General features: G+C 41.8%; 3 protein-coding genes and 1 long non-coding RNA gene across 6 annotated transcripts; 2 read left to right on the top strand and 2 right to left on the bottom strand.

Annotated features, from left to right (window-relative positions):
- Positions 1 to 4,759: 4,759 nt before the first annotated feature.
- On the top strand, positions 4,760 to 6,216 carry LOC121747433 (UDP-N-acetylenolpyruvoylglucosamine reductase-like). The gene is made up of 2 exons (XM_042141469.1): positions 4,760 to 5,305; positions 5,520 to 6,216. Exons 1-2 carry the CDS (start codon positions 4,877 to 4,879, stop codon positions 5,721 to 5,723), a joined length of 633 nt encoding a protein of 210 aa, XP_041997403.1. The 5' UTR covers positions 4,760 to 4,876; the 3' UTR covers positions 5,724 to 6,216.
- LOC121747432 (protein ABA DEFICIENT 4, chloroplastic-like) lies at positions 5,709 to 7,777 on the bottom strand. 3 transcript variants are annotated; one of them, XM_042141467.1, is made up of 7 exons: positions 7,494 to 7,777; positions 7,160 to 7,195; positions 6,976 to 7,096; positions 6,799 to 6,899; positions 6,601 to 6,729; positions 6,429 to 6,517; positions 5,709 to 6,357 (listed from the first exon to the last, which is right to left on the bottom strand). In XM_042141467.1, the coding sequence occupies exons 1-7, from the start codon at positions 7,542 to 7,544 to the stop codon at positions 6,180 to 6,182; spliced, it is 705 nt and encodes a 234-aa protein (XP_041997401.1). In that variant the 5' UTR covers positions 7,545 to 7,777; the 3' UTR covers positions 5,709 to 6,179. The 3 variants fall into 3 exon arrangements, with proteins under 3 accessions (XP_041997401.1, XP_041997400.1, XP_041997402.1); XM_042141466.1 differs by having other exon boundaries at positions 6,976 to 7,195; positions 7,494 to 7,775; XM_042141468.1 differs by having other exon boundaries at positions 6,976 to 7,195; positions 7,575 to 7,774.
- A 6,058-nt stretch (positions 7,778 to 13,835) lies between these two features.
- Positions 13,836 to 14,228, top strand: LOC121748176 (polygalacturonase-like). Its single transcript, XM_042142402.1, has one exon. It carries the CDS (start codon positions 13,836 to 13,838, stop codon positions 14,226 to 14,228), a length of 393 nt encoding a protein of 130 aa, XP_041998336.1.
- Positions 14,229 to 14,392: 164 nt separating this feature from the next.
- On the bottom strand, positions 14,393 to 23,386 carry LOC121746577. The gene is made up of 2 exons (XR_006039055.1): positions 23,173 to 23,386; positions 14,393 to 14,849 (listed from the first exon to the last, which is right to left on the bottom strand). It is a non-coding gene; the product is annotated as an uncharacterized LOC121746577 (long non-coding RNA).
- Between the last annotated feature and the right edge of the window lie 620 nt (positions 23,387 to 24,006).

The following is a 24,006-nucleotide window of genomic DNA, read 5'->3' as shown; positions in this document are numbered from 1 at the left end:
CTGTTTGAAGTTGATGATAAAATGTCCTAAATCAAGCCCAAATGCAATTTGAGCCCAAGACATTGGGTATCTCTTTGTCTTCTAAAACCCGAAACCACATAGCCATGTAATCGGATTGGTAAATTTAACGGCAAGATATGTTCACTAGTTCAACCTCTACATCTCAGCCATCAATGCTAGGGCTTTCATATTAACCATCTTTAAAACCGTCATTTTTCCGCCCACCACATTCCACACTTAATCCCCGTGCATATCATCAAGTGTCTCCGATGCCGTAGCTAGGGTTATTGTCCGGTTCGATCAAAAAGATACTCAATCTACTCAGTATAATACAGTTTACGGTGTTCTCGTCTGTTCTCATTATTTTTATTGTAAATATATGAAAGCAACTTAAATAAATGTATGATTTATGTTTCTGATTTTTAAGTTGTAGGCTTGTATCGTTGAGTTCGATTTCGTCCTTTTTCAAACTTGGTGTTGATCATGTTTTAATATTTTCTAATTTCACTTATACATCTAGATTTTATCTCTTAAAATTCTAGATATTTTAATACCTATTTCTAGAGAATTCTATACATTATATCTAGATATTTATACCATATAACGTTTGCATGTCTATCTGCTAGTGGCGGACTTACATGGAAGCATGAGGATACACTTAATAATTTGAGATTCAACTATATACGACTATTATAGTATATTTATACTACATGTACTATAAGTGTCTAGTGTAGTTGGTTTCCCCATTAGGCTTATATCCTTGTGATGGGATTCAAATATGGTTATATTAGTTAGTGCATTTTGTGAACTTTCATATTTTTTGTAGGGATAACTGCCTTAAAAGTCACCAACTTTGTCCGAATTCCGGTTTTTCCCACGAGCCATAAAATTAGCGTATAAAGTCACGAACTTTGCATTTAGTCGCCGATTTCCCATGATGGGTTTTTCGGCGAAAGAGCGAGCTGACGTGTCGTATTTTGTTGATGTGGCGTCTCGTGGCTGTGACATGGACAACAATTATTGACTGTGCAACATAAAAAAACATTAAAAAAAACTTTAAAAAACAAAATTAAAAAGAAACTCCACTAAATCACACACCACCTCCACCCTCCGCCACCACGGCTATGGCCAGAATCAAATCTTCCTCTATTCATGCGATGATCTGCAAATTTTCTTCCAAAATTAAATTAGTCAATCAGCCTTTAATTTCCAATTGATTGGGAGCCGCTCTTACTCACACAACAAATTTCTTTTCACAATCTCAAATACTCCCACGGTGAGGAATATGACAGAGAAGAAAAGCTGAAAAGGTATCATCCAACACCTTCAATTCATCGACGACTCTAAGAAAAAGAGCAGGAACACATAGGATGCTTAGTTGCAGGAAAACATCGGGTCGGGTCAATTTGGGAGATACGCTTAGTTGCAGGGAAGCTCGCCCGAAGCATCGGCCTAAGGGAGGTCACATTGTCGCACTCCAGCCGGATGCTGCGGCGGATGTTCGGATTCGCAAAGATCCCGAGCGGCGCGTGCATCTCACGCGCTGGATCCAGGATTTGAGGAATCCGAGATTTTGGGGATGGAATGAGGAAGGGGTCGTGGCCTTGTCGGCGGTTCCAGATCTCGGGGCGGTGGGTGCGGGTGAGGAAGCGGAAGAGATCGAGGCCGTGGAGGAAGCTGGTGTTCTGGTCGGGGCCGTAGAGGTAGTGGAGGGCGTCGAGGCCGGCGTAGTAAGGGAGGTAGATGGCGGAAGCGAGGGAGGGGTCGGGGGTGAGGCAGGGGTACTCGAGCATGCGGCGGTGGAAGATGAGCTCGAGCATGAGGGGGTCGGTGCGGTACCAGCTGCGGGAGGAGTTGTGCGTTTTCTGGCCGAGGCCATGGTTGCCGACGAAGGGGCAGAAGTCGCCGGAGACTGGATATTCGGAGCAGTTGGAGAGGAAGTCCAGCTTCGTAAAACGACGTCGTTTTAGGTGTTAGAAAGGACGTCGTTTTCCGATTTTACAATGCCGGACACGTCAATATTCAGGCATGCCACATAGGATTTTGAGTTGTCGGAAAACACAGGGTCGGGTCGGGTTGGGAAATACCTGCCTAAATGCAAAGTTCGTGACTTTATACGTCAATTTTATGGCTCGTGGGAAAAACCGGAATTCGGGCAAAGTTGGTGACTTTTAAGGCAGTTCCCTTTTTTTTAACTATAATTTTGTTTATTTTGTTTTACATTAGTGCTTTTAAAAACTACTCCCTTCGTATCACGTTATTTGAGTATTTTCTTGTATGGTTTTGTGAACTTTCATTTTTTTAACTAGTACTTTTGTTTATTTTCTTTTACATAAGTGATTTTAATAAAAATAATTATTTAGTCCCATAAAAACTATATTCCCTCTATTCCATAAATTTTGTCACACTTTGACCGGACACAGATTTTAAGAAATATTCCCTCCGTCCCGCAATAGGAGTTCTATTTAGTTATAATACGGGTTTTAAAAAATGTAAAGAAAATTAGATTGAATAAGTTAGTGGAATATGAGTCTCATTTATATATATTAATTTTATTATAAAATGTGAGTGAAAAAAGCTGGTGGAATGTAGGGCCTACATACCATTTATGGTAAAAGTGAAATATGACTCTTTTTTTGAGACGGACCGAAATGACAAAACATGACTCTTATTGTGGGACGGAGGGAGTATAATAGAAAGTGGGTTGAAAAAGTTAATGAAATATGAGTCCTACTTTTATATACTCCATCCGGTCTCCATTAAATGTCTCATATTTGACCGGTTCAGGTTTTAAGAAATTGTTTGACTTTGTGACATAGAGGCAATCAATATTAAGTACTGCCGACAACATATTGGGAAATTACACCTTCCAGTTTCAGATAGAGATTCCGTTTGTTGTTTGATTTTGACGGCGCCGGATTTGTCTCCCAGATTTATCCTCCGGCCTTCAAATTTATGTTATATTTATTCTTGGGAGTAATATTTTTGACGGTGGACCTCATATTCCACTAACTCATTATCATTCACATTTTATTACAAAACTAATATATATAAAAGTAGAACTGTCACTAACTTTTTCAACTCACTTTCTATAACATTTTTTAAAATCCATGTCGAGTCAAAAGGTGATAAATTCTAAGGGATGAAGAGAGTATTACTCCCTATGTCCCCTCATAGTTTAGTCATTTTTCTGTTTCGGAAAGTTCCCTCATAGTTGAGGCATTTTTCACATGAGTGAGCCACATGAAAAGTCCCTAACTTTTTCGTTTGTGACACTGCATACCCTTAACAAAAAAAAATATCGCCAGACGACCCTCACCTTAAACATGATCACATATCTTGTTTTTGTAGCCAATTTTCGGACCAAAATACCCAAATGCCTTGAAGGACATTTCCATCTAAGTACCTGCAATCTGCAGACCTACTCTGCGCACACCTACACTGATTTGCAGACCTTACACATACTTTTTGTCAAATCATATTTGATATTTCCCTTGCTATATTTCAAGGGTTTTTTCTTAAATTCATTTCTCTTCTTCATAAACTGGAATAGTAGTAATTAAAAGATATTTAGTCTATTCAACAAAATATGAAAAGGCATAAAGGCGTGCATGTATGAATACGATGAATCTCCAAAGCAGGGACGGACCTAGCACAGGCCAAGCCGCCACTCCAGCGGGGGCTTGGCCGGTGCCAGACCCAATATCCACTATAGCCGCCCCTACTGACTTTTTTCTACTCCCTCCATCCCATGTTACTTGCACTGTTCTATTTCAGCACGTCACAAACTATTTACACTATTTCTAGTTTAAGTTAGAATTAATGTATTTAATTAATATGTTAGTTTAAGTTAAGAGCTCCTTTATTAAGTGATGTCTCATTACACTTAAAATTCTAATTTAATTACACTAAAAAATCAATTTCAAATTTACAGCCTAAAATGAAAAGTGCGAGTAACATGGGACAAATGGAGTACCTTTTATGTTTAAATGGATTTGGAGAAATAACCATTTGTTTCGTCTGTATCATAAATATTGGATTTGGATAAATAATCATTTAATTGAATATTGTGTCTAACATCTTTTCATTTTTTTCGATATACTATGATGAAAGAATATTGTGTACTAATAATTTGTATTTAAGGTTCATCGATGAATTTATATTTAAAATAGGAGTACTTAGTTTTAAAATGATGTATTTCTTTTTTATTTCTTTGAAGAAATAATAATTGAATTAATTTAAATTTAGTCGTTTTAGAAGTTTAGAAGTTTTATAAATTTAATCCATCAAAAATAATAATTATGTCGCAATTATTCAGGAACATGTGTCAACAGTAGATGTTGTGCAGCATGCAGGCTGCCACTGTCAGCATTCTTACTGAGAAGACCAGAATGCCCTTTTAGGGCTTAAGTGCATTTTAGTTAACAAGATATGTGATTATGTTTAAGGTTAGGGTCGTCTGACGATATTTTTTTTAGGGACCTGCAGTGTCACAAACGGAAAAGCTAGGAACTTTTGAGGTAGTTCACTATAGTAACTTTTTTCTCTTTCTTACATTTTTCTCTTACTTTATTCTCTCTACCTTTTTCTCTTTCTTACTTTTTTTTTTATCTTTTTATTTAATTTACATTCAATATTCATTTCTTAAACTCTGTGTCGAAAAGTCTCGCCTCAACTATGAGGGGACGGAGGGAGTACTAAGGGGTGTAAAATGTAGTATAACGGAAATTGAAGGGGCTCAAAACATGGAGTGATAAATTTGAAGCCGGAGGATCGGGACGGAAGATAGAAATCTGAGAGACAGATCCCGCCGCCGCCGTCGGAATCAAGCAACAAACGCCAGAGGATCTGAAACTGGAGGGCGTAATTTCCCGATATGTTGTCCGCGCTGCTTAATATTGATTGCAGCCTAAATGGAAGCAGAGCGCAGGGAGAAAAGCTATTGAGCGATCTGAGCACGTGGAGAATTGGGGGACCCTGCAAATACTTTGTTCAAGTCTCCGATCACCACCAGCTTGCTTCATCTCTTAGGCACTGTAATGAGCAGTCGATGAGATACATTGTGATCGGTAAAGGCTCCAACTGCCTGTTTGATGACCTCGGATTCGATGGATGCGTTATCCGAAATAGCATTGTTTTTTTAGAGAGGAATGAGCCTGGTTTGTACAGAGCTGGAAGCGGCTACCCCTTCAATCGCCTCGGCCTCCAGACTGCAAATGAGGGCTTTTCGGGCCTTGAATTTGCCGCAGCCATTCCGGGGACAGTTGGCGGCGCCACTTACATGAATGCCGGAGCAAATGGACAGGTTAGAGGTTTCGGTGATTCACACTCAAACTCCACATTAGCGTATAATAAAATCAGTTTTAGGCGTCATACTAATGGAATAGTGATTGTACTTATAAACTCCATATTAGTATGATATTGCCAATTTTAGGACTCGTACTACTAATAGAGTATGGATTGTGCTTATATATTGCTTGCACATTTTCTGATTTTTCGATGATATGTTTATATTGAAGGAAACGGCTGATGCTGTGGAAAGTGTTGAGATTATGACGAGGGAAGGAGAGTGCGTGATTTTTAAAAGAAGCGAGCTCGGTTTTGGATATCGATGGTCTTCGTTTCAAGACATGAAGGAATTGGCTGCTATAACTGCTGTCACTTTCACACTGAAGGTCTCTGAATCAGAAAAGAAAAACCAGCAAGAATACATGGAAAGGTAGACATTTGGTATATATTTGCTTGTATTGCTACAATACTAAATTATACTATTACTACTACATTATAGGAGGAGATGCAGCCAGCCATTGGAGGAGACGAGTGCTGGCTCGGTGTTTCGCAATCCAGAGGGGACGGATTTGTGTGCAGCGCAGCTGATTGAGAGGGCCGGGTTGAAAGGATGCAGAGTCGGAGGTGCTGTGATCTCCGAGAAGCACGCCAATTTCTTCATCAACCGCGGTGGTGCAACTAGTGGCGACATGCTTCGACTCATTGACTTGGCTAAGGAGGCTGTGTGGAGGCAGTTTGGCGTCGAGCTTCATGAAGAAGTCTTGTATATTCCTCCATGATTTCGGTTGTAATAAAGTAGACTACACTAAGCTGCTATGTTGCTAAACACTAGTGGTAGAAAAAAATCAACTGTACAATATAGTAAGAGTTGGGAATGTAGGATGTGTGGATCATTTGATTAAATCAGTAGAAATGGTATCGTCTTCATCGGTCTTCGTTTCATTTGTTCCTGAGGTTAGGGCTTTAGTGATGGCGTGCGCGAGGATTCCAACCGGACAAAATAGGAGGCACATCAACACAGAATGCCGCGTCTCTATATTGTTCTGCAGCCCATCGCCGTAAACTTGCCTGCTTGGAATTAAAATGTTAATCAGCAATCACCATTATCACGTAAGATAGAGGGGAGGAGAGAGATAAACCTTGCAGCAAAAAGGTCTACAGTCAGCAAATGTATCCAAGCAGAAGCCAGTGTCATTTCACTGGAGAACATCTTAACCATGCCTGGCAACTGAATTTTACACAAATCTCAATGAAGATGAATTTTGAGGCTAATTGGGTATGGTAATGGTGTATGAAGGAAGGAAGAAGTACCTCGGGTAACAAGTATTTACTAGCGAACATGAAACGCATAGTATCAGGTGTCCAAGATAAGTAGAGAAGATACGCATATAATGCCCCAAGAGCCATGTAAGGTAAGCTGCTTCCCACTATTTTCTTTGTCTGCACAAAACCAAATCATTCAGACTAACAACACACTTAGGAAAAGTTTATTGCCTGAGAAATACTTACAAGCTCAGCTTGAGGTGCTACAACCATCAAGGTATAGAATGGAAGAACAGCTGCTGTTCCCAGTGTAAAAGCATTACTTGCAATCTGAGAACATGGCACCACTGCAAAAACCAGAAATGAAATATCTTGAAATAGAGATCCAGATGTTGAATGAATAATAAAAAGCCAAAGAATTACATGAAGCATACACCACCGGTGAGGCGTTTCTGAAGCGAATATTAGTGCCATGATTTGGTCGAGTGAGTATCATTGTTCCTCTCAGAAAGCTCCACTTTTGGTTTACATCACTTCCCCATGGCTGCCCAAACATTTTAATCTTCTTGCTTCTAATTCTAAGTGATGGACCAAATCTTTGGCTTACCAAATTATTGCACCACCCCACTCTCCGCCGCTCTACCTACAAGTTGAAATCAATTCATCATTCACTTGTCTAATACCAAAAACAGAGCTATTGCAGAAATGTAAAAACTAAAAAAATGAACAACATTGAGAACAGTACGGTGGTGTTCGGTGTGCTAGATAAAATAGTACTATCAAAATACAATCTATGATTATTTTAGTTGGAGGGGTTGGTCATAACTAATTATCACATAATTATCCATCTAGGATTGAACCAAAACACACTACATATTTAATCATGAGATACAATCTTGCAAACCGAAACTGCCCTAATAAGAGATTTAATGCAACCGTACCTTGAAAGATGCACAGAGTTGAGGGGTGAAAAAACCAGAAGACAAGGCCATGTCCGAATTCAAGATAAAGACAGATAATACCTTGTGCTGACTTTAGAAGTTTCAACAGCAGCAGTGAGAAAGAGGCCTACATATATAAAAATCAGAGGATGTCAGCAATTAACAAATATCGTGTAGCAACAAGAAAAAGAAAAGAAAAAGGAAATGGGAAGCTTTGCTATGAAGACACGAAGCCTCCATGTGTAGAATAAAGAAAGGCAGGGTCGGCTTCATGGCTTATGCAATTGCGCACTCACATTCATTTTATTGCACAGTGCAAAAGTTTGTTCAAGCTTTTCCCAAATCTAAAGAGGCAACCTAATTGGATGGAAAGACTGCCCAAACTTTTTCTTCACCCCACCAATTAATCGCCGGACACGTTTAGGGGGCCACGTGGCGCACATGCAATGCCGGTGGCTTTGGACAACCTCTTTACTCTCCACAAAATATTGTAAGAGCATCAGCAATGGCGTCTGTCCCGGTGGAATTCCGACCGGCATGTCGGAAGTCCGCCATTGTGCAAGGGAGGTACGAATACGGACATCCGCTGCAGACACCGGAGTTCCACGGATATCCGTCGCGACGTCCGTGCGGACGTCCGCCATTGCATTGACTCCTAGGGACGTCCGCGCGGATGTTCCGATTATTGCATTAATTTTTTTTTATTGTGGGAAGTTTGTCGGGATGTCCGTCACTGTGTAGTGGGATATCCGTATGACGTGGCATCCGCAGTAGGATGTCTGTATGACGTGGCAAGAGGTGTTTTTGGGATGTCTACGGGGATGTCCGCCGGGACATCCGCACCACTGCTAATGCTCTAAGAGCATCCACAATAGAAATAGCCCAGCCATAGCCTAGCCACAAACTCCTCCTGCCATATCATCAGCACTAAAAACTCCTTCTGCCATATCATCAGTACTAAAAACTCCTACTGTCACATCATCAGGACAAGCAATTGGACAAGCAATAGCATAGCCATAGGCTAGCCACAATAAACAATTAAAAAAAGGTACATTAAAAAAAATTACATAATTAAAAAAAAAACTAACGCCGTGCAGTCCTCCGCACCCACAACTCTTCAATTAAATCCTTTTGGAGTCGAATAAGAGCTTCTACTTAGTGCATGTCAGCATGTGCTTGGAGGCGGCCGACTTCATCGTGAGGTACCCCACTTCGTACGTTGGGGGCGGCCACGCCGTGGCTTGGACCGGCTTCATTATCGTCGTTGGCCCAACTAGTCAGTTGTACACCTTCATCTTCGACAATCATGTTGTGCATGATAATACATGCGTACATTATATCAGCAATGCAGTCGACAAGCCACAAACGCGTTGGACCCCTAATTGCCGCCCATCGAGACTGGAGCACACCAAATGCGCGCTCCACGTCCTTGCGCGCCGACTCTTGCCGTTCCGCAAAGTAGGCCTTCCTCTCATCTGATGCCCACCTGATCGTCTTCACAAAGACGGGCCACCTCGGGTATATCCCATCCGCCAAGTAGTAGCCCATATCATGCTGGTCCCGTTGGCGATAAAACTTATGGTCGGACCGACGCCCTGGCACTGCTCGTTGAAAAGGGGCGACGAGTTGAGGACGTTGAGGTCGTTGTTCGACCCCGCTACCCCAAAATATACATGCCAAATCCACAGCCGGTAATCAGCTACGACCTCGAGGATCATCGTGGGATTCTTTCCCTTGTAGTGGTCGTGTAGAACCCTTTCCAGGCAGCGGGACAGTTCTTCCACTCCCAATGCATACAATCTATGATGCCTAACATACTCGGGAACCCATGCTTTTCCCCGTGCATCTGCATCAGCTCATGGCAGTCTTCGGGGGTAGGGCTTCGAAGGTACCGATCACGGAATATTTCAACCACACCCTGACAGAAATACTTCATACATTCAAGGGCAGTCGTCTCACCGATGTGGAGGTACTCGTCCCACATGTCTGCCGCGCCTCCGTAGGCCAACTGCCTGATTGCCGCAGTGCACTTTTGAATAGGTGTGTGGCCGGGTCTGCCAGCCGCATCGTACCTGAAGCGGAAACACATATATCGACGCTCCAAAGCGTCAACAATACGAGTGCCAGGCATCGGCTAGCCTGTGGGCTCGCCGCTATTGTGGATGATCTAAAGAAATGAATCTATAATGCATTGCAATTCCTAATGTGATGTGGCATTTTATGAAGTTTACACGCAATAACCAACAAAAAGATCTTCCGTGTTTTCCACTTCCATTATCTTTGAATGATAATATGCTCCTTATTGGTATTTCAGTATGCAAATATATTGGAATGATGGGAAAAGGTTGCGTAGAAAATGGTATGATTTGGACACTTGCAATTTGGTCGGAAGCTGCATAATCTTATTGTAAAATAAAATGTGTCATATATTGTAGCAAGTCAATTGCATCTGACAACGACATGTTAGAACGCGATACTTAATTAAAACTTGAACGTCACTACAAGAAATTTAAACTTATTTGCCTAGTACCAAAATCTATGCATATAAAAATGGAGAATTTTAGAAAAAATAACAAAAATATGAGTATAATAAAAGACAATAAACTTGATAACAATAGAAGAGAGTTGATACGATGAGTCAACTCTCTTCATTCTACCTAATTAACATATTAGTCTTCTATTTTTTTACTATCAATTTTAATTAAAATACTATTGTAAATTAGGTAGATTAATACTGCACTTGATATAGGCCATAGTCACGTGTAAATTAAATCAGGGATTATGCATCTACAAATGCCCCATACATGTCAAGGAACGCGTCAAGATAATTTCATAGCACTTAATTTTAAAATTCTTAATTCATTATATGCATGCAAACTGCAAAGTACTATGGTGAATTTCCATGAGAGCATTCTCAATCATCTCTCAATTTTCCTCTCTCGGTATGTATAATAAAAGTAACAAAATTACATTTAGTAAGAAATGGAATTATATAGTTAACCTGATTTGTGAAAAATAATAGTAGTACTATTGTTGGTGTTCCTCGTGAAATAGTTTATAAACAAGTTCTTTTTCCTCTTTAAAAGTTAAAAAGAAATGTAATACTAGTATATACCATTTTAATTATGTAATGTAAAAGTCATTACATTAGTTAGTATCATATTTATCTCGAATTAATTAGATGAAAAATATCATTTATTTATAAGTTGTAAACACTTAATTCTATAAAATAAATTGAAAAATTAATCATGTACTACAATACAGAAAATGAATTATGAAACACTCGATCTAGTAGTAAAGGAAAAAGAGTCGTGAACCTGCAAATCTGAATTAATAAATCAAGATATAGATTTGGCTAACAATTTTTTTAATTTGTTAAATGAAAATTAGGAGATGCGATAGTTTTTTCTATTATTTGGAAAGCAAACTTTTCAACGTAAAATAAAACTATGGGATCTAGCAGTTATGTTTTTAAAAATTTGAATAAATCATTGGATTTGGATTGGATGTGGTGCGGCGCAAAAACATAGTAAACCCTAACTAAGGGTAACCCAGCGGGTCGACCCGCCAGCCCAATTGGGCTAGCCTGCTAAACCGCCAGCAAATCGAACCCAACCGGGCTGACCCAATTAACCTGATTTCTTATTGGGATGTAATTTTTCATTCTTAACCCTAGAAATGTAGCGGGTTATTCGGGCTAGCCCATCGAATTTAGGTTAAACTGACATTCCTAAACTAGTGTATGTATGTAGTGTGTGAAGTGTAGTGTGTGTGAAATGTATGAAGTGCGTGTAGTATGTGTAGTGCGGGTAGTGAGTGAAATGTGTGCATTGTGCGCGTAGTGTGTGAAGTGTGTGGAGTGTGTGTTGCGGATATATAGTGAAGCTATTTAAATTACTATTTGGAATTCTAATTTTTCTACTTTGATATGGAATTCAAATTAAGAAATTGAAAGATTTGGAATTGCAATTCAATTTATAGTACCAAACATTGGATTTGGAATTTAAGGCTCAAATTCCAATTCCACACCTCCAATTCCATAGTACCAAACGGAGCCATAGAGTAAAAATATTACAAAACCTCGTAATAAAAGCGAGACAAAATGAAAATTCATGTGGTGTTCGTAGTTGTAGTTTTGCAGTTACTATTGAAGGTTGATTCATTAGCGGTGACATCAGTGATGTAATTAATTAAATGGATGTGATAGTGATTTACTAATATTGTATTTGTAGTTGGACTAGACTTTGGTCAATTTGTATAGTTTTACTGACTATCATCATATCTAAACTACGCAAATACGGGCGTTGATGATAGCATGGAATGGTACAATTGTATCAACAATGGCAAGTCAAGTCCTGATCCCAGCAGGAAATTGGACGCTAAGCCAAGCCCACATGTCAGGGCGAAACAAGGCCCCAATCAATCCAATGGATAACCATGGAAATTGGACGCTAAGCCAAGCCCACATGTCAGGGCGAAACAAGGCCCCAATCAATCCAATGGATAACCATCAACTATGTGGCTCCCTGTGAAGGGGTTGGCAGCGGAAGGGCATACATAAATCAATTACATACTAATTCTGATCTATTTAGCAGATTATTTAGACAAATTCTATTCGCGTAATTATCACATGTATCATCCTCTTAACTCGAATCAAAATGTGCTTTAAGTGTAATTGAAACCTAAAACATGCTTTTCTACGGATTAGCCATTTTACCTTGATGATTCTCCAAAGAATCGAAGATAGCTCGCGCCTTCTCCACGTGAAGATCTTGAGTACCAGACCACGGATCTTCTGACTGGTTCCCGGACTGTATGCTGATATCAGTGTGGGCTGATCTCACCAGAATACTAGAACTTAAATAAAGAAGATAGAAAACTATCTCACGGAGGAAAAGAAAAATCGTTCCCTATAAGGAATAGGAGGGGGACGAAAATTTTGAGGAAAAAATAATTGTATTTTCTATCTCATTTATTCTCATATTTATATTAAGTCACATATTGGACCTAGTCAGGGATTTATGAAAGACTTTGGATATGGCCTCCCCAATTAGCTTTGTACTAATTAAATTGAACCCACAATTTAATACAATCTTATATTGAAATATTATTAGCAGCCACTACAGAAATAATATTGTACTACCCATTAAAATCCAAAATTATAAGTAATCCGGGTTTTCATCGTTTGTCGTTCATTTCCCGTGCTTAAGATAAAAACATTCATTAATTAATTAGTATCTGCTATGGACTTAATTAGTTAACATCTTATTAATTCCAAGAGTGAACTTAACAAAAAACGCTTATTTATTATTCATAGAGTAATCAAACTCCAACTAGCTAGGTTCTGAATAATAAAGCCTTGTTTCGAGCTCCTCGTGAGGACTTTATCAAACGAGACTCACCTCACGCACTATTCAATATAATAGCAATCCTAGCACCGCTAGATATTAATAACCACTACCCAATATACCAAGATTATTGGGTAGCGAAAAACCCGCACCATTTGGTAAGTCAAAGTAGTGCATAATCAATACCGTATGTTCTAATGTACATTGATTAAGAAATAAATAATTATCAAAACCTCGTCTTTCAGTAGATAGCATAAAGACTTGTCTCGTTGTTAGATCCAATTCAGTGCTCTATCACACCAATGTCATCTTATTTCAGTAAGGCTTAGAAATATGCGGACTGACATTGCAACCTTTCAAGATAGGTAGTCTAGCCCTATCTGGGTTGTGAAATTCTTATTTTTCTTTGTTCAGAACTGACCGTGTTACATTAAAGTGGACGACGCCCACACCGATCTACTAAAACAAAGACTTAGACTTTGTTAAGTCACTTATACATTTAAACATGCAATAAACATCCATTAAATGTAAAACATAACAACATTATGAAAAAAATAATCTATTTCATTCCTTAGAAAATAAAATAAGAATTTTTACAGTATTCAATCACTCGAAAGGTGATTTCTAGTATACAAACTCTAACACCTTGACCATCTAGACAGGAAGGGCGAACAAGCTTGGAAAGCAAATGACTGCAACAAAAACAAGACTTGTCTGAACCTCCCCATCAACCTGAGTTTGAACTTCATCAACAACTCAATCATCCATGACATCACCACCAAGGACAACAAGAACTGGCACACCAACTGCATCTCCAACCTCAACATCACCTTCAGCGCTTCACAGTCTCTGCCCCACGGGACAACATCAACACGGACGGCCTACACATTGCCTGGGGGCATGACATCAAGGTCCACGACTCTTTCATAGGGACGGGAAACGATTGCATCTCCATGGGGGATGAGTTGAGCAAAGTGCTCATCAAGAACCTGACATGGGGCCAGGGCACGACATCAACATAGGGAGTCTGGGGAAGAACGTGCATGAGAAGAGGGTGAATGGGATAAGGGTGGAGGGCTGCACCTTCACCAACACCCATAACGGGATAAGGATCAAGACGTGGCCGTATGAGCCAGGGACAATCACCATCTCGGATCTCCACGTCATCAACGTCACCATGGTCAATGCGGGCAACCCCATCGTTTTTCATCAAAAGTATTGCCCATGGAACCTATGCTTAGTGGTTAAGTCATCCCTCAAACAGATCAACGACGTGGAGATCAACAACGTGACATGCACCAGCGCCACACCGAATGTCATAACATTCATCTGCAGCAAAGACAAGCCGTGCGACAACATTAGGATTGGAACCATTCATCTCAAATAAATTGGAAAAAAGCCCGCACCCACTACCACAAGATTCGAATATATTAAGCCATCTTCTCCGCCATGCAGACTCCCCGTGTCTCCTAGCTAGCTACATTTATTTACTTTCTCATCATTACTTCACTTACCATGATATATTCAGTTGATTTATGGAGTATAATGATATTGGCTATGAAATTAAAAAATAATAATAATAAACATTGAATTCTATTTGCCCTGTGATACAACATCCAACCTCTAATTTAATTCATTATTTTCATGACTAACCTCTAAGCATTGAATTCTATAGTTTAACAAATACTACTATAGGCTCATTGGTGAAGGTTTTGGTCCAGTTTCCAGTGGGAGTGTTGGGGGGGTTTTGCTGGGATTGTCTATGCCGTGTGTGCTCGGCGTTGGTGATGCTCATCTGCACTGCTGTGTCATCGGTTTCCTTTTATTTGAATGGTGGTGCATTTGTTGCTCCGGGTGAGGAAGGCATGGGAGGTGAAGGCGTGCATTTGCTACATGGGACCGTTTCAAATTCATCTCTTTACAATTATTCAGTTTCCTTTTGCAAATTTCGTGTTTGCATACTTGAATAATATTCACAATTCCTTATCCCCCAATTCAAAGAAGAAAACTGGAAAAAAGACTGCCAACTTTGAAATAACTAAAGAAATAGTACAAGTTTTTTCCTCTATTTGTCACGAAATTTTCACAAGCAACGTCATGTTAAAAATATTGATTGGTGCACTTGATGAAATACTGAAGCACTATAAATTACACCATAGTTAAAAATCAGATAATACAAACTATTCAAAATGTATTTGAACGGGATAAAATACAGTACAAGATGAATAATAAATAATTACTTAAAAGTATAAAATAATTTCACATTACAATTATCAAACATATTCTCTGACCAACACATATGATTACTGATGGGGTACGGACTAAACAAGCCCAACAGCAGTGACGGCCCATCAGCCCAAAGCCCAAGGAAGAGTATCAGTTCGGCATTACCAAAGAGTTCGGCCCCAGCCTACAGCTCGGTAAAAGCCGACCAGTCAAGCTCTACTCTCAGATCGGCTAAAGCTGCTCGGCAATAGTTCAGCAGTTCGGTCTCAGTATTCGACCGAACTGGAAGATAGTCAACTCATGCAGGATCACATGCAGGATAGTGGACCAAGTACAGAGATAGTGGACTCATGCAGGATCTCATGCAAGATAGTGGACCCATGCAGGATCTCCATGACCTCCACGACATCCACAACCATCATTAGTGGTGATGCAAGCCACGATCTTAGTTCAATGTATAAATAGAACTTAGATCAGATAGAAAAGGGTTAAGTTCTAAAGAAGTTCTCTAGAGATCAAATATCAAATAGCAAGTCTGTATTGTAAGCTGTAGAAAACAGATCAAGCAATACAACTCTGCCCTCTTTTCTTCCCGTGGACGTAGATTTACCTCAGTAAATCGAACCACGTAAATCTCTGTGTCGTGATCTGTATTTTCCAGCATTCATCACCATCAAAAATTCGCCAAACCATCACTGGCGCCGTCTGTGGGAAGCAGAGAACCAAATTTGTGATAAAGCGAATTTTTGACCCTTTTTCCACCCCAAAAAAATGCATACCAGATCACATACTACCCGTAATACCGTTCGTGAAAACCATGAGGAAGCTAGTCCAGCCCGCAGGTCCGGAAAACAGCCTCGGGAGACATCTACTTCCAGTTTTCACGATGAAGGAACAAGCCACTCAAAAGGTCCACACACCGAGTCTTCCCAGCAGCCTGATTTGAATGAGGCTGTCAAGCTGTTCTTGGCTGAGAAGCAGGATGAGTTTTTAGCCTTCCTGCAAAAGAGCCAAGAGCCGAAGACGAAAACGGTGGATTCTCCTTCCTCATCCAGACATGAAAGTCACTACCGCAGTAGTGCCGTGTCTTCCAGGAAGAAGAATCCTCAACCCCGACATGTTCCTGTTCCTCCTCGGTACCGGAATCACAGGAGATCTCCATCTCCTCCATACCGAAGAGATGTCGGGTTCGCCATGTACGGAGCATTGAAGACTCCGTTCTCGGACGATATCACCCGAACTCCCTTGCCACAGAACTACCGAACTCCGTCGATGACTTATGACGGGTTAGTGGATCCTCATGATTTCTTGGGACGCTATCAGTATAACATGGCGAACCAGGGTCTCAATGAGGTCCATATGTGCAAGCTGTTTCCCGAGCTGCTTATCGGGAACGCAAGAAGGTGGTTCGATAGCCTCCCCCAAGGCAGCATTAGATCTTACCGAGATCTAATGGATGTTTTCCACAGGAGGTTCTTTCAGAAAGCGGAAGCCCGAATCACTTCGGCTCAGCTGCTTTCTATACGTCAAGGTCGCGACGAAAAGATCAGCGACTTCATGACGAGATTCCACAAGGAATGCCTACAAGTAGATGATCTCAACGATCTACTTGTCATTTCGGCATTCCAAAATGGAATCCTGCCCGGAGCTCTCTACAGAAAGCTCGTGGAATGCAGTCCGCAAACAGCTCAAGAGATGTGGGACATTGCGGACCAGTTCTCCCGTGCCGATGAGGCAGACCGTCGCAAACGGTCTTTAGACAGCTCATCCCGAGGAGACAGGAGGAAGCCCGATCATAGCGATCAGGGACATCCTCGCCGAACTCCTTTTGGCGATCAGGGACATCCTCGCCGAACTCCTTTTGAAAGGATTCAAAGGACTCCGGTGCAAGACCGATTGGGGCCACGTCTCAATCCTGAGAAGCCGCCCGCTCAGTTCGTACCATTGAACAAGTCAAGAGCGGAAATTTTCGAACTGCATTCCGATATGTTCGAAAAGCCAAGGCGGATGACGAAATCGGCCGCGCGCCGACCTCAGGATCAATATTGCTCCTTCCATCAAGACTACGGTCACGATACCGAGGAGTGCCGACATTTGGCTGCAGGTATTGATGCCCTTGTGAAAGCAGGGACATTAAAAAAATACCAAAGCAAGCAGCCGAAAAAGAACAAAAAGCAGGGAGGTGCGAACTGCGCTCCTCAGGATCCGAAAAGGCAACAGGATCCCGAAGACGATAACGAGCCGCAATATGATGGAGTAATCCTAACTATTGACGCTCTCCCTGCCGGGAAGACTAAATCGTCTCTGAAGTCATAGAGGAGAGGTTTAAAAGCTCGGTCTCCCACCCACAAGCAAACGGACTGAAGCCGTGATTCCGGTTGAGATCGGCATACCCAGTCCCCGAACTCTAAATTTCTCCTCAGAAATGAATGATGACGGACTGAGAGCCGAACTAGATCTGGCCGAAGAAAGAAGAGAATTGGCCTGCATAAAAGCAGTCAAGTACAAGGAGCAAGTAGCCCGGTATTATAACCAAAGGGTGAAAAAGCTGCAATTTCAAGTGGGAGATCTCGTCTTGAGAAACAACGAAGTAAGCCGAGCAGAAAAGCTGGGCGAACTCGAACCCACATGGGAAAGTCCTTATCGGGTGTCAGAAGTCCTCGGCAAAGGGTCTTACAAATTGACTCACATGTCAGGAGAACAAGCACCCCGAACATGGTACATTTCCAACCTCATGAAGTTCCATTTGTAAGAGACAGTCCGGTCAGTCAGTCTTGTGTCTAGTTCGGTCCTAGGGGTATGTGCTTTCTTTGTTTTTTACTTGCGTTTTGTTTGTCTATGTGCGTTTTGTCTGTCTGTGTGTGTGTCGTCTCTTACAAATGTTACTGAGGTATCTTGTTCTTCAAAGGCTGATCCCCTTTTTAGAACATATATAAGCCAACGATTGTGAGTCCAAGCTTCTAAGGAGGATACAAGACCACAATTCAGCTTAAAAAACAAGCAGTTCGTCTGAAACGAACTGCAACAACAAGCCAACGATTGTGAGTCCAAGCTTCTAAGGAGGATACAAGACCACAATTCGGCTTAAAAAACAAGCAGTTCGTCTGAAACGAACTGCAACAAATGGATAGTCCGATCCACGCGATAAAACTCGCCGAATTAGGACAAGGGAAAGTCCGATCCAAGCGATAAAACTCGCCAAATTAAGACACAAGCTTAGTCCGGTCAAAGATGTTTATTTCATCAGACCAAAGACGAGTCCGGTCAAAGATGTTTATTTCATCAGACCAAAGACGAGTCCGGTCAAAGAAGTTTATTTCATAAGACCAAGGACCAAGTCCGGTCAAAGAAGTTTACTTCATAAGACCGAGGACAAGTACGATGAAATTTTTTCGCTAAGCTGTAAATACACAGTGTTAGAAGCGAAAACAAAATTTCATTTTTCAAATCTTGTTCGGCACACAACTCCGCTACCCTACGAGATGGCGTTACGCTATTACAAAGGACTATTCTACTGTCCAGGGTTGCTAAAGTTGAGCCATCTATTCACAAAATCCTCGTGAAGCTGAGTTCGGGCGTTCCAGGCAGCTGCAGAATAAGCAGGTCGACGAGATGCTCTAATCGACCTGCCACCTCTTCTCTGAGCCCGGGAAGCCCTAGCACCTCGGCGGCGAAGAGTCTCTTCACGAAGCATTTGCCGATCTTGCTCACTCATAACCACAGCTCCTCTGCGAACTTCAGTCCGTCCTCGACTTGACGTCTCTGGTTGTCCCTGAGTTCGTTGCTGACTTGGAGTACGGTTTTGAGCAAGTGAATCAGAGGTTTGAGCTGGAGTACTAGCATCTGTTGGCGGGAAATGCCTGAGGAATCTCTCAATTGAGGGACGCCGGGAAAGAACTATGTCGTACCGAGAAGCCCAGCGCCGCAATGATTTCACGACTTGTTGGCAAGCCGAGCTCTCCAGCGCATTGTTCCTCCGGAGTACATGATATTCCTCCCACAGTTCGTCAACTCGTTCTTCAACTTCAGAGATGGTCATTCCCCCACGCCTGCAGATGAAATCCTCATACGCAGTCCTCTCAGCGACGGCAGTGTTCAGCTCGGCCTCCAGATCCTTCTTTTCGGACTCTAAGTCCTTATTATCGGCCTCCAGCTTCATTGAACGAGCCAAGAGTTCGTCATTCTTCATCTGGTCAGCTATAGCTCTTTTCTCAGCTTCGTCTAAAGCCGAAGAGTACAGCCGCTTCCAGTGAAGTACCTCCAGCTCCTTGAGAGTTAAGAATACAAAGCAGCTACGTCAGTTCGGCATTTCAGCTTACCGAGCAGGTAGTAAACCACAACAGGAGTAAGAGAGTACGAAAAGCTATACGAAGACACAAGGGTAGACAGAAGAATTTTTTCATACATAAGGAAAAAATTTTTTTACACAAGGAGGGCTTCAAGGCCATCTTACAAGAAGGAAGAAACTAAACTAGGAGAAGGGAGACGAAATCATACTCCGCCAGCTTCGTCTCCGGCTCCTCGGTGAGGTTCAGCTTCCTTCTCCTTGTCTGCCTCAGCTTCAGCCTCGGCCTCCTTGCTCCCCCCAGCCTGCTCGGCGCCCCCATAGCCGATCTGCTGCGCCTCCTGCTCGGCCTGCTCATCACCGACCAGCTGCTCAAGCTGCTCGGTCTCACCCTCTCCGTGGAAAATTGGAGCGGGTGAAACTGACCCTATGGAGGCAAAGATAGCCTCCATATTCTCATCGCGGTCAGCTCGGCAACTACGAACTTGGCCCGCAGAAAGCAGGACCGAGGACGAAGCAAGCTCCTCAAGCACCGGCAGACTCTGGAGCCGAGCTGCTATCTCTCGGCCGTACAGCGGCAGGATGACTTCGGGACCCTGCTCGGCTTTATCGGTCATCAGTTTCAGCAGATCACCGACAAAGGCTGAAAATTGGTTGCTCAGAAAGAGTTTCTCCGCGAAAGCACGGAGAGCCTCTCCTTGGGCAACCACGGCGGCAGCATCCCTCCGTTTCGTCTGCTCTCGCTGGATGACGAGCTGGTTTTTGGCAAACTGAGCTTCATCCTGGGCCGAGATCCTAGCAGCTCTGGCCTTCTCAAAGTTGGCCTCAGCCTGTTCGGCCCGATGACAAGCAGCCGCCAACTTCCTCTGCATCTCAGCATAGTCATTGGACGCTTTGGAGAGTTCGACGGCGACGAGCTTGGAGAGCATATCGTTCCTCTGAAAATGGATAAAGAAAAAAGTCAACAGAGGGCACCAAAAATACAGGAAAGAAGCAAAGCCAAAGAATCAAGAAGACAATTCACCTCGGCGAAGTCCGTGGGCCATGCAAAAGGCTCACAGACATTTTCCGAAGGGGGCCCCATGACGATGTCTCTCTCCGACGCTCTTGGGGGCTTCTGGGCCTTCCCCTTCCCCTTTGCCGAAGTCGACTCCGGCTTCTTCGGATCCGAAGAGGTTTTTTGTCTCTTCGGAGTCCTCTCGGCATCAGACGCCGAGCTGGTGGTTTTCGGCCTCTCCGGCTCCTTGGACTCCGAAGATTTGCGGCTCAGCTTATTCAATATGTTCACTACCGAAAAACAAGGAAACAAGGTTAGTTTTCGCCGCTAAAGCAGTAAGGCATAAAAAAGAAATCCTCACCCTCAGTCTCTTCGTCCGAAGACGAGATATTGAACACGAAGTCGCCCTTGACGAGCTCAATTTCCGAGTATTGTTTCCTAATCATAGGAATCTTATTGAGCTCGCCCTCGAGCTCGGCCAACGGTTCTAACCGAGGATGGGGAATCACGGACTTCGGCCCTCTCCAAGGAAAGCCCGGAGCCGAAGTCCTATTATAAAAAAAGAAACGGTTTTGCCATTTCGGCCACTTGGTTTTGCAGAAGGCCCTAAAAGGCTGTAAGAGGATCAAGTAAAACCAAGATCCCTTCCTTTTAAACTGGAAAAAATTAAGGATTGCCCGCAGAGACAGATCCTTATCTAGCCTACGGAGTTCGGCAGCAAAAGCCGACAAGTGCCTCCAAGAATTCGGAGTCACCTGACCTAAAGGGAGTTGAAAAAAATCAAGAAGCTCTACAAAAGGTGGGGGAAGAGGGAAACGAAGCCCGCATTCTAAGCAGGCTTCGTAAACGGTGGCATAACCCTCCGGCGGGTCGTTAGCCCTATGATCATCGTCAGGAACCACCGCCTTCCCCCCAGGAAAAAAATATTTTTCGTGTAGGGATATCACAGTATCCTTACTCAAGATGCTGTGAAAATACTCTACGGTCTTCTCCCCGGATTCTTTCCGGCTAGAAGACCCCTTATCCCCTTTCCTACCGCTACCTGACTCAGAAGAAGAAGAAGAAGACATGGTTCTTACTCTTTGAAAATCTGAAGAAATTCTGAAGAAATTCTTGAAAGCGGAAGGAAATTTTTACGCAAAAGAGACAGAGTGCAGAAGAAGCAATAGCAAAAGTATTCAAAGGATGAAGAAAGGGCGTATTTATCAGATTCGGAGAAGATTTCAAAATCATCGCACCGTTTCGAATCCCACCTTTTTAGGATTCAACGGCCGGATTTTACTGTCGCATTTAATGCAGTCACGCGCAAGGCACGTCCCCTGACGTCAGCCTCCCCCGTACCTTTATCAAAATGCCGAAGTGACTCGCTTCGCCGAAGTGATTCACTTCGTTTTTCGGGGGGGGTAGTGATGTGGTACGGACTAAACAAGCCCAACAGCAGTGACGGCCCATCAGCCCAAAGCCCAAGGAAGAGTATCAGTTCGGCATTACCAAAGAGTTCGGCCCCAGCCTACAGCTCGGTAAAAGCCGACCAGTCAAGCTCTACTCTCAGATCGGCTAAAGCTGCTCGGCAATAGTTCAGCAGTTCGGTCTCAGTATTCGACCGAACTGGAAAATAATCAACTCATGCAGGATCACATGCAGGATAGTGGACCAAGTACAGAGATAGTGGACTCATGCAGGATCTCATGCAAGATAGTGGACCCATGCAGGATCTCCATGACCTCCACGACATCCACAACCATCATTAGTGGTGATGCAAGCCACGATCTTAGTTCAATGTATAAATAGAACTTAGATCAGATAGAAAAGGGTTAAGTTCTAAAGAAGTTCTCTAGAGATCAAATATCAAATAGCAAGTCTGTATTGTAAGCTGTAGAAAACAGATCAAGCAATACAACTCTGCCCTCTTTTCTTCCCGTGGACGTAGATTTACCTCAGTAAATCGAACCACGTAAATCTCTGTGTCGTGATCTGTATTTTCCAGCATTCATCACCATCAAAAATTCGCCAAACCATCAATTACAAACATTAAATATCATAAATAATTTCACATCCATATGCATATGCCTCTCTATCCAGTTTATTATTCTATGACAAATCAAGTCTGGTATCTGCTCGGGATTTCCAATATGCCAATATAATTTGACCCGAAGGTTCCAATATGCTTTGACCCGTAGGTCCAATATGATTTGACCCGACGGTCCCACTGTGATTGGACCTGTAGGTCCAAATATGATTTGATCCGAAGGTCCCAATATGTCCATTGTGATTTCAGATCCAGTCACAAATCCTCTTTAGTCATGTGATTCATATGAGTCTAATACCATATATATAAAACATATCTATTAAATATCCATATCATATTCCATCAATACCACATCACACATATAAAATTAAAAGTGTTATTTATACCCACCTAATTACTAATTATGATAAGTAGTTTGATAAACCCCTGATTCCACTTCTTCCCCTCAAATCCTCTACTGTAATATCTCCCTATATTTTTCTCCTGACTTCTCTTCTTTTTTTCGTCCCCTTTTTTTTCTTTTCCCAATTATAATTCCTCATGTGTGTATCGAACGTCTGCTTAGCCCATTAGTCATCCCTTTTCAGAGTAATCCACCTAAGCACAAAGATAACACAATCCTTTTTCCTACTTACACGTGTAGTATCCATTTTGCCATGTACAAAAGATTTAAATATTATTTAAAGCATAATTAAAATACTCCTAAAAGGATAAAGTTTAATCACTTTTAAAAGCCAAATAAAAATGACGCCCCATATATATAAAAATAAAATATTCCACATTGCTACGCTTACTTAGGGATCGACCACCCGGAGGCTAAGGTTGAATAAAAGCATTCACAATGGCTTTCGCCCAGCAATAGTTCAGCCATAACTCAGTCACAAACACCTCCTGCCACATTATCAGCACTAAAAATCATCATGCCACATCATCGGGACAAGCAAATAGCCCAGCAATAGCCTAACCACATCACTCAAAATTATATAAGCTGAATAATTGACAATCACACAAAATACAGAATTAAATTAACGACACAGATATGAGAAAATTAAATAATAATATTAAAATTAAAAAAGTACATTAATTAAAAAAATACATTAATTTTAAAAAACTCCTCTTCCACACACGAATTACGGAATTACATAATTAAAAATTACAATCACGCAAAATACGGAATTAAATTTACGACACAAATACAGAAAAATTCAATAATAATATTAAAATTAAAAAAAGTACGTTAATTAAAAAAATTACATTAATTTAAAAAAAAAACTCCTCTTCGAAGCACGAATTACGGAATTACATAATTAAAAATTACAATCACGCAAATACGAAATTAAATTTACGACACAGATACGAAAAAATGCAATAATTTTATTTAAATTAAAAAAAGTAAATTATAAAAAAAAAGTACATAATTAAAAAAAATCGGCTAGCCGATTCCGAGCCAGCAATGGCGGCTAGCGGATCGCCTATTGCCCGCGAATCGGCTAGCCTAAATTGTCGCAATGGAGGCTAGCGGATCAGCTAGGGCTCGCGATCGGCTAGCCTATCCGCTAGCCTCCATTGTGGATGCTCTAACCTAAGTACACTCAAAATTGTGAGGAGATCAACCCTCAGTAAACATA

The sequence above is a fragment of the Salvia splendens genome, chromosome 9 (assembly GCF_004379255.2).
Source record: "Salvia splendens isolate huo1 chromosome 9, SspV2, whole genome shotgun sequence".
NCBI lineage: Eukaryota > Viridiplantae > Streptophyta > Magnoliopsida > Lamiales > Lamiaceae > Salvia > Salvia splendens.
Note: the sequence above shows the minus strand (reverse complement) of the source record. Positions and strands in the feature narration are given on the sequence as shown.

Excerpts from the sequence above, each read along its gene's own strand:
- LOC121747433 (XM_042141469.1), top strand. The coding sequence starts at position 4,877 with ATGTTGTCCGCGCTGCTTAATATTGATTGCAGCCTAAATGGAAGCAGA. Across the intron at positions 5,306-5,519 it reads ATGCCGGAGCAAATGGACAG|GAAACGGCTGATGCTGTGGA; the intron begins GTTAGAGGTTTC and ends TTTATATTGAAG.
- LOC121747432 (XM_042141466.1), bottom strand. The coding sequence starts at position 7,544 with ATGGCCTTGTCTTCTGGTTTTTTCACCCCTCAACTCTGTGCATCTTTC. Across the intron at positions 7,196-7,493 it reads AACTCTGTGCATCTTTCAAG|GTAGAGCGGCGGAGAGTGGG; the intron begins GTACGGTTGCAT and ends TTCAACTTGTAG. Across the intron at positions 6,358-6,428 it reads GTAGACCTTTTTGCTGCAAG|GCAAGTTTACGGCGATGGGC; the intron begins GTTTATCTCTCT and ends AATTCCAAGCAG.
- LOC121748176 (XM_042142402.1), top strand. The coding sequence starts at position 13,836 with ATGGGGCCAGGGCACGACATCAACATAGGGAGTCTGGGGAAGAACGTG.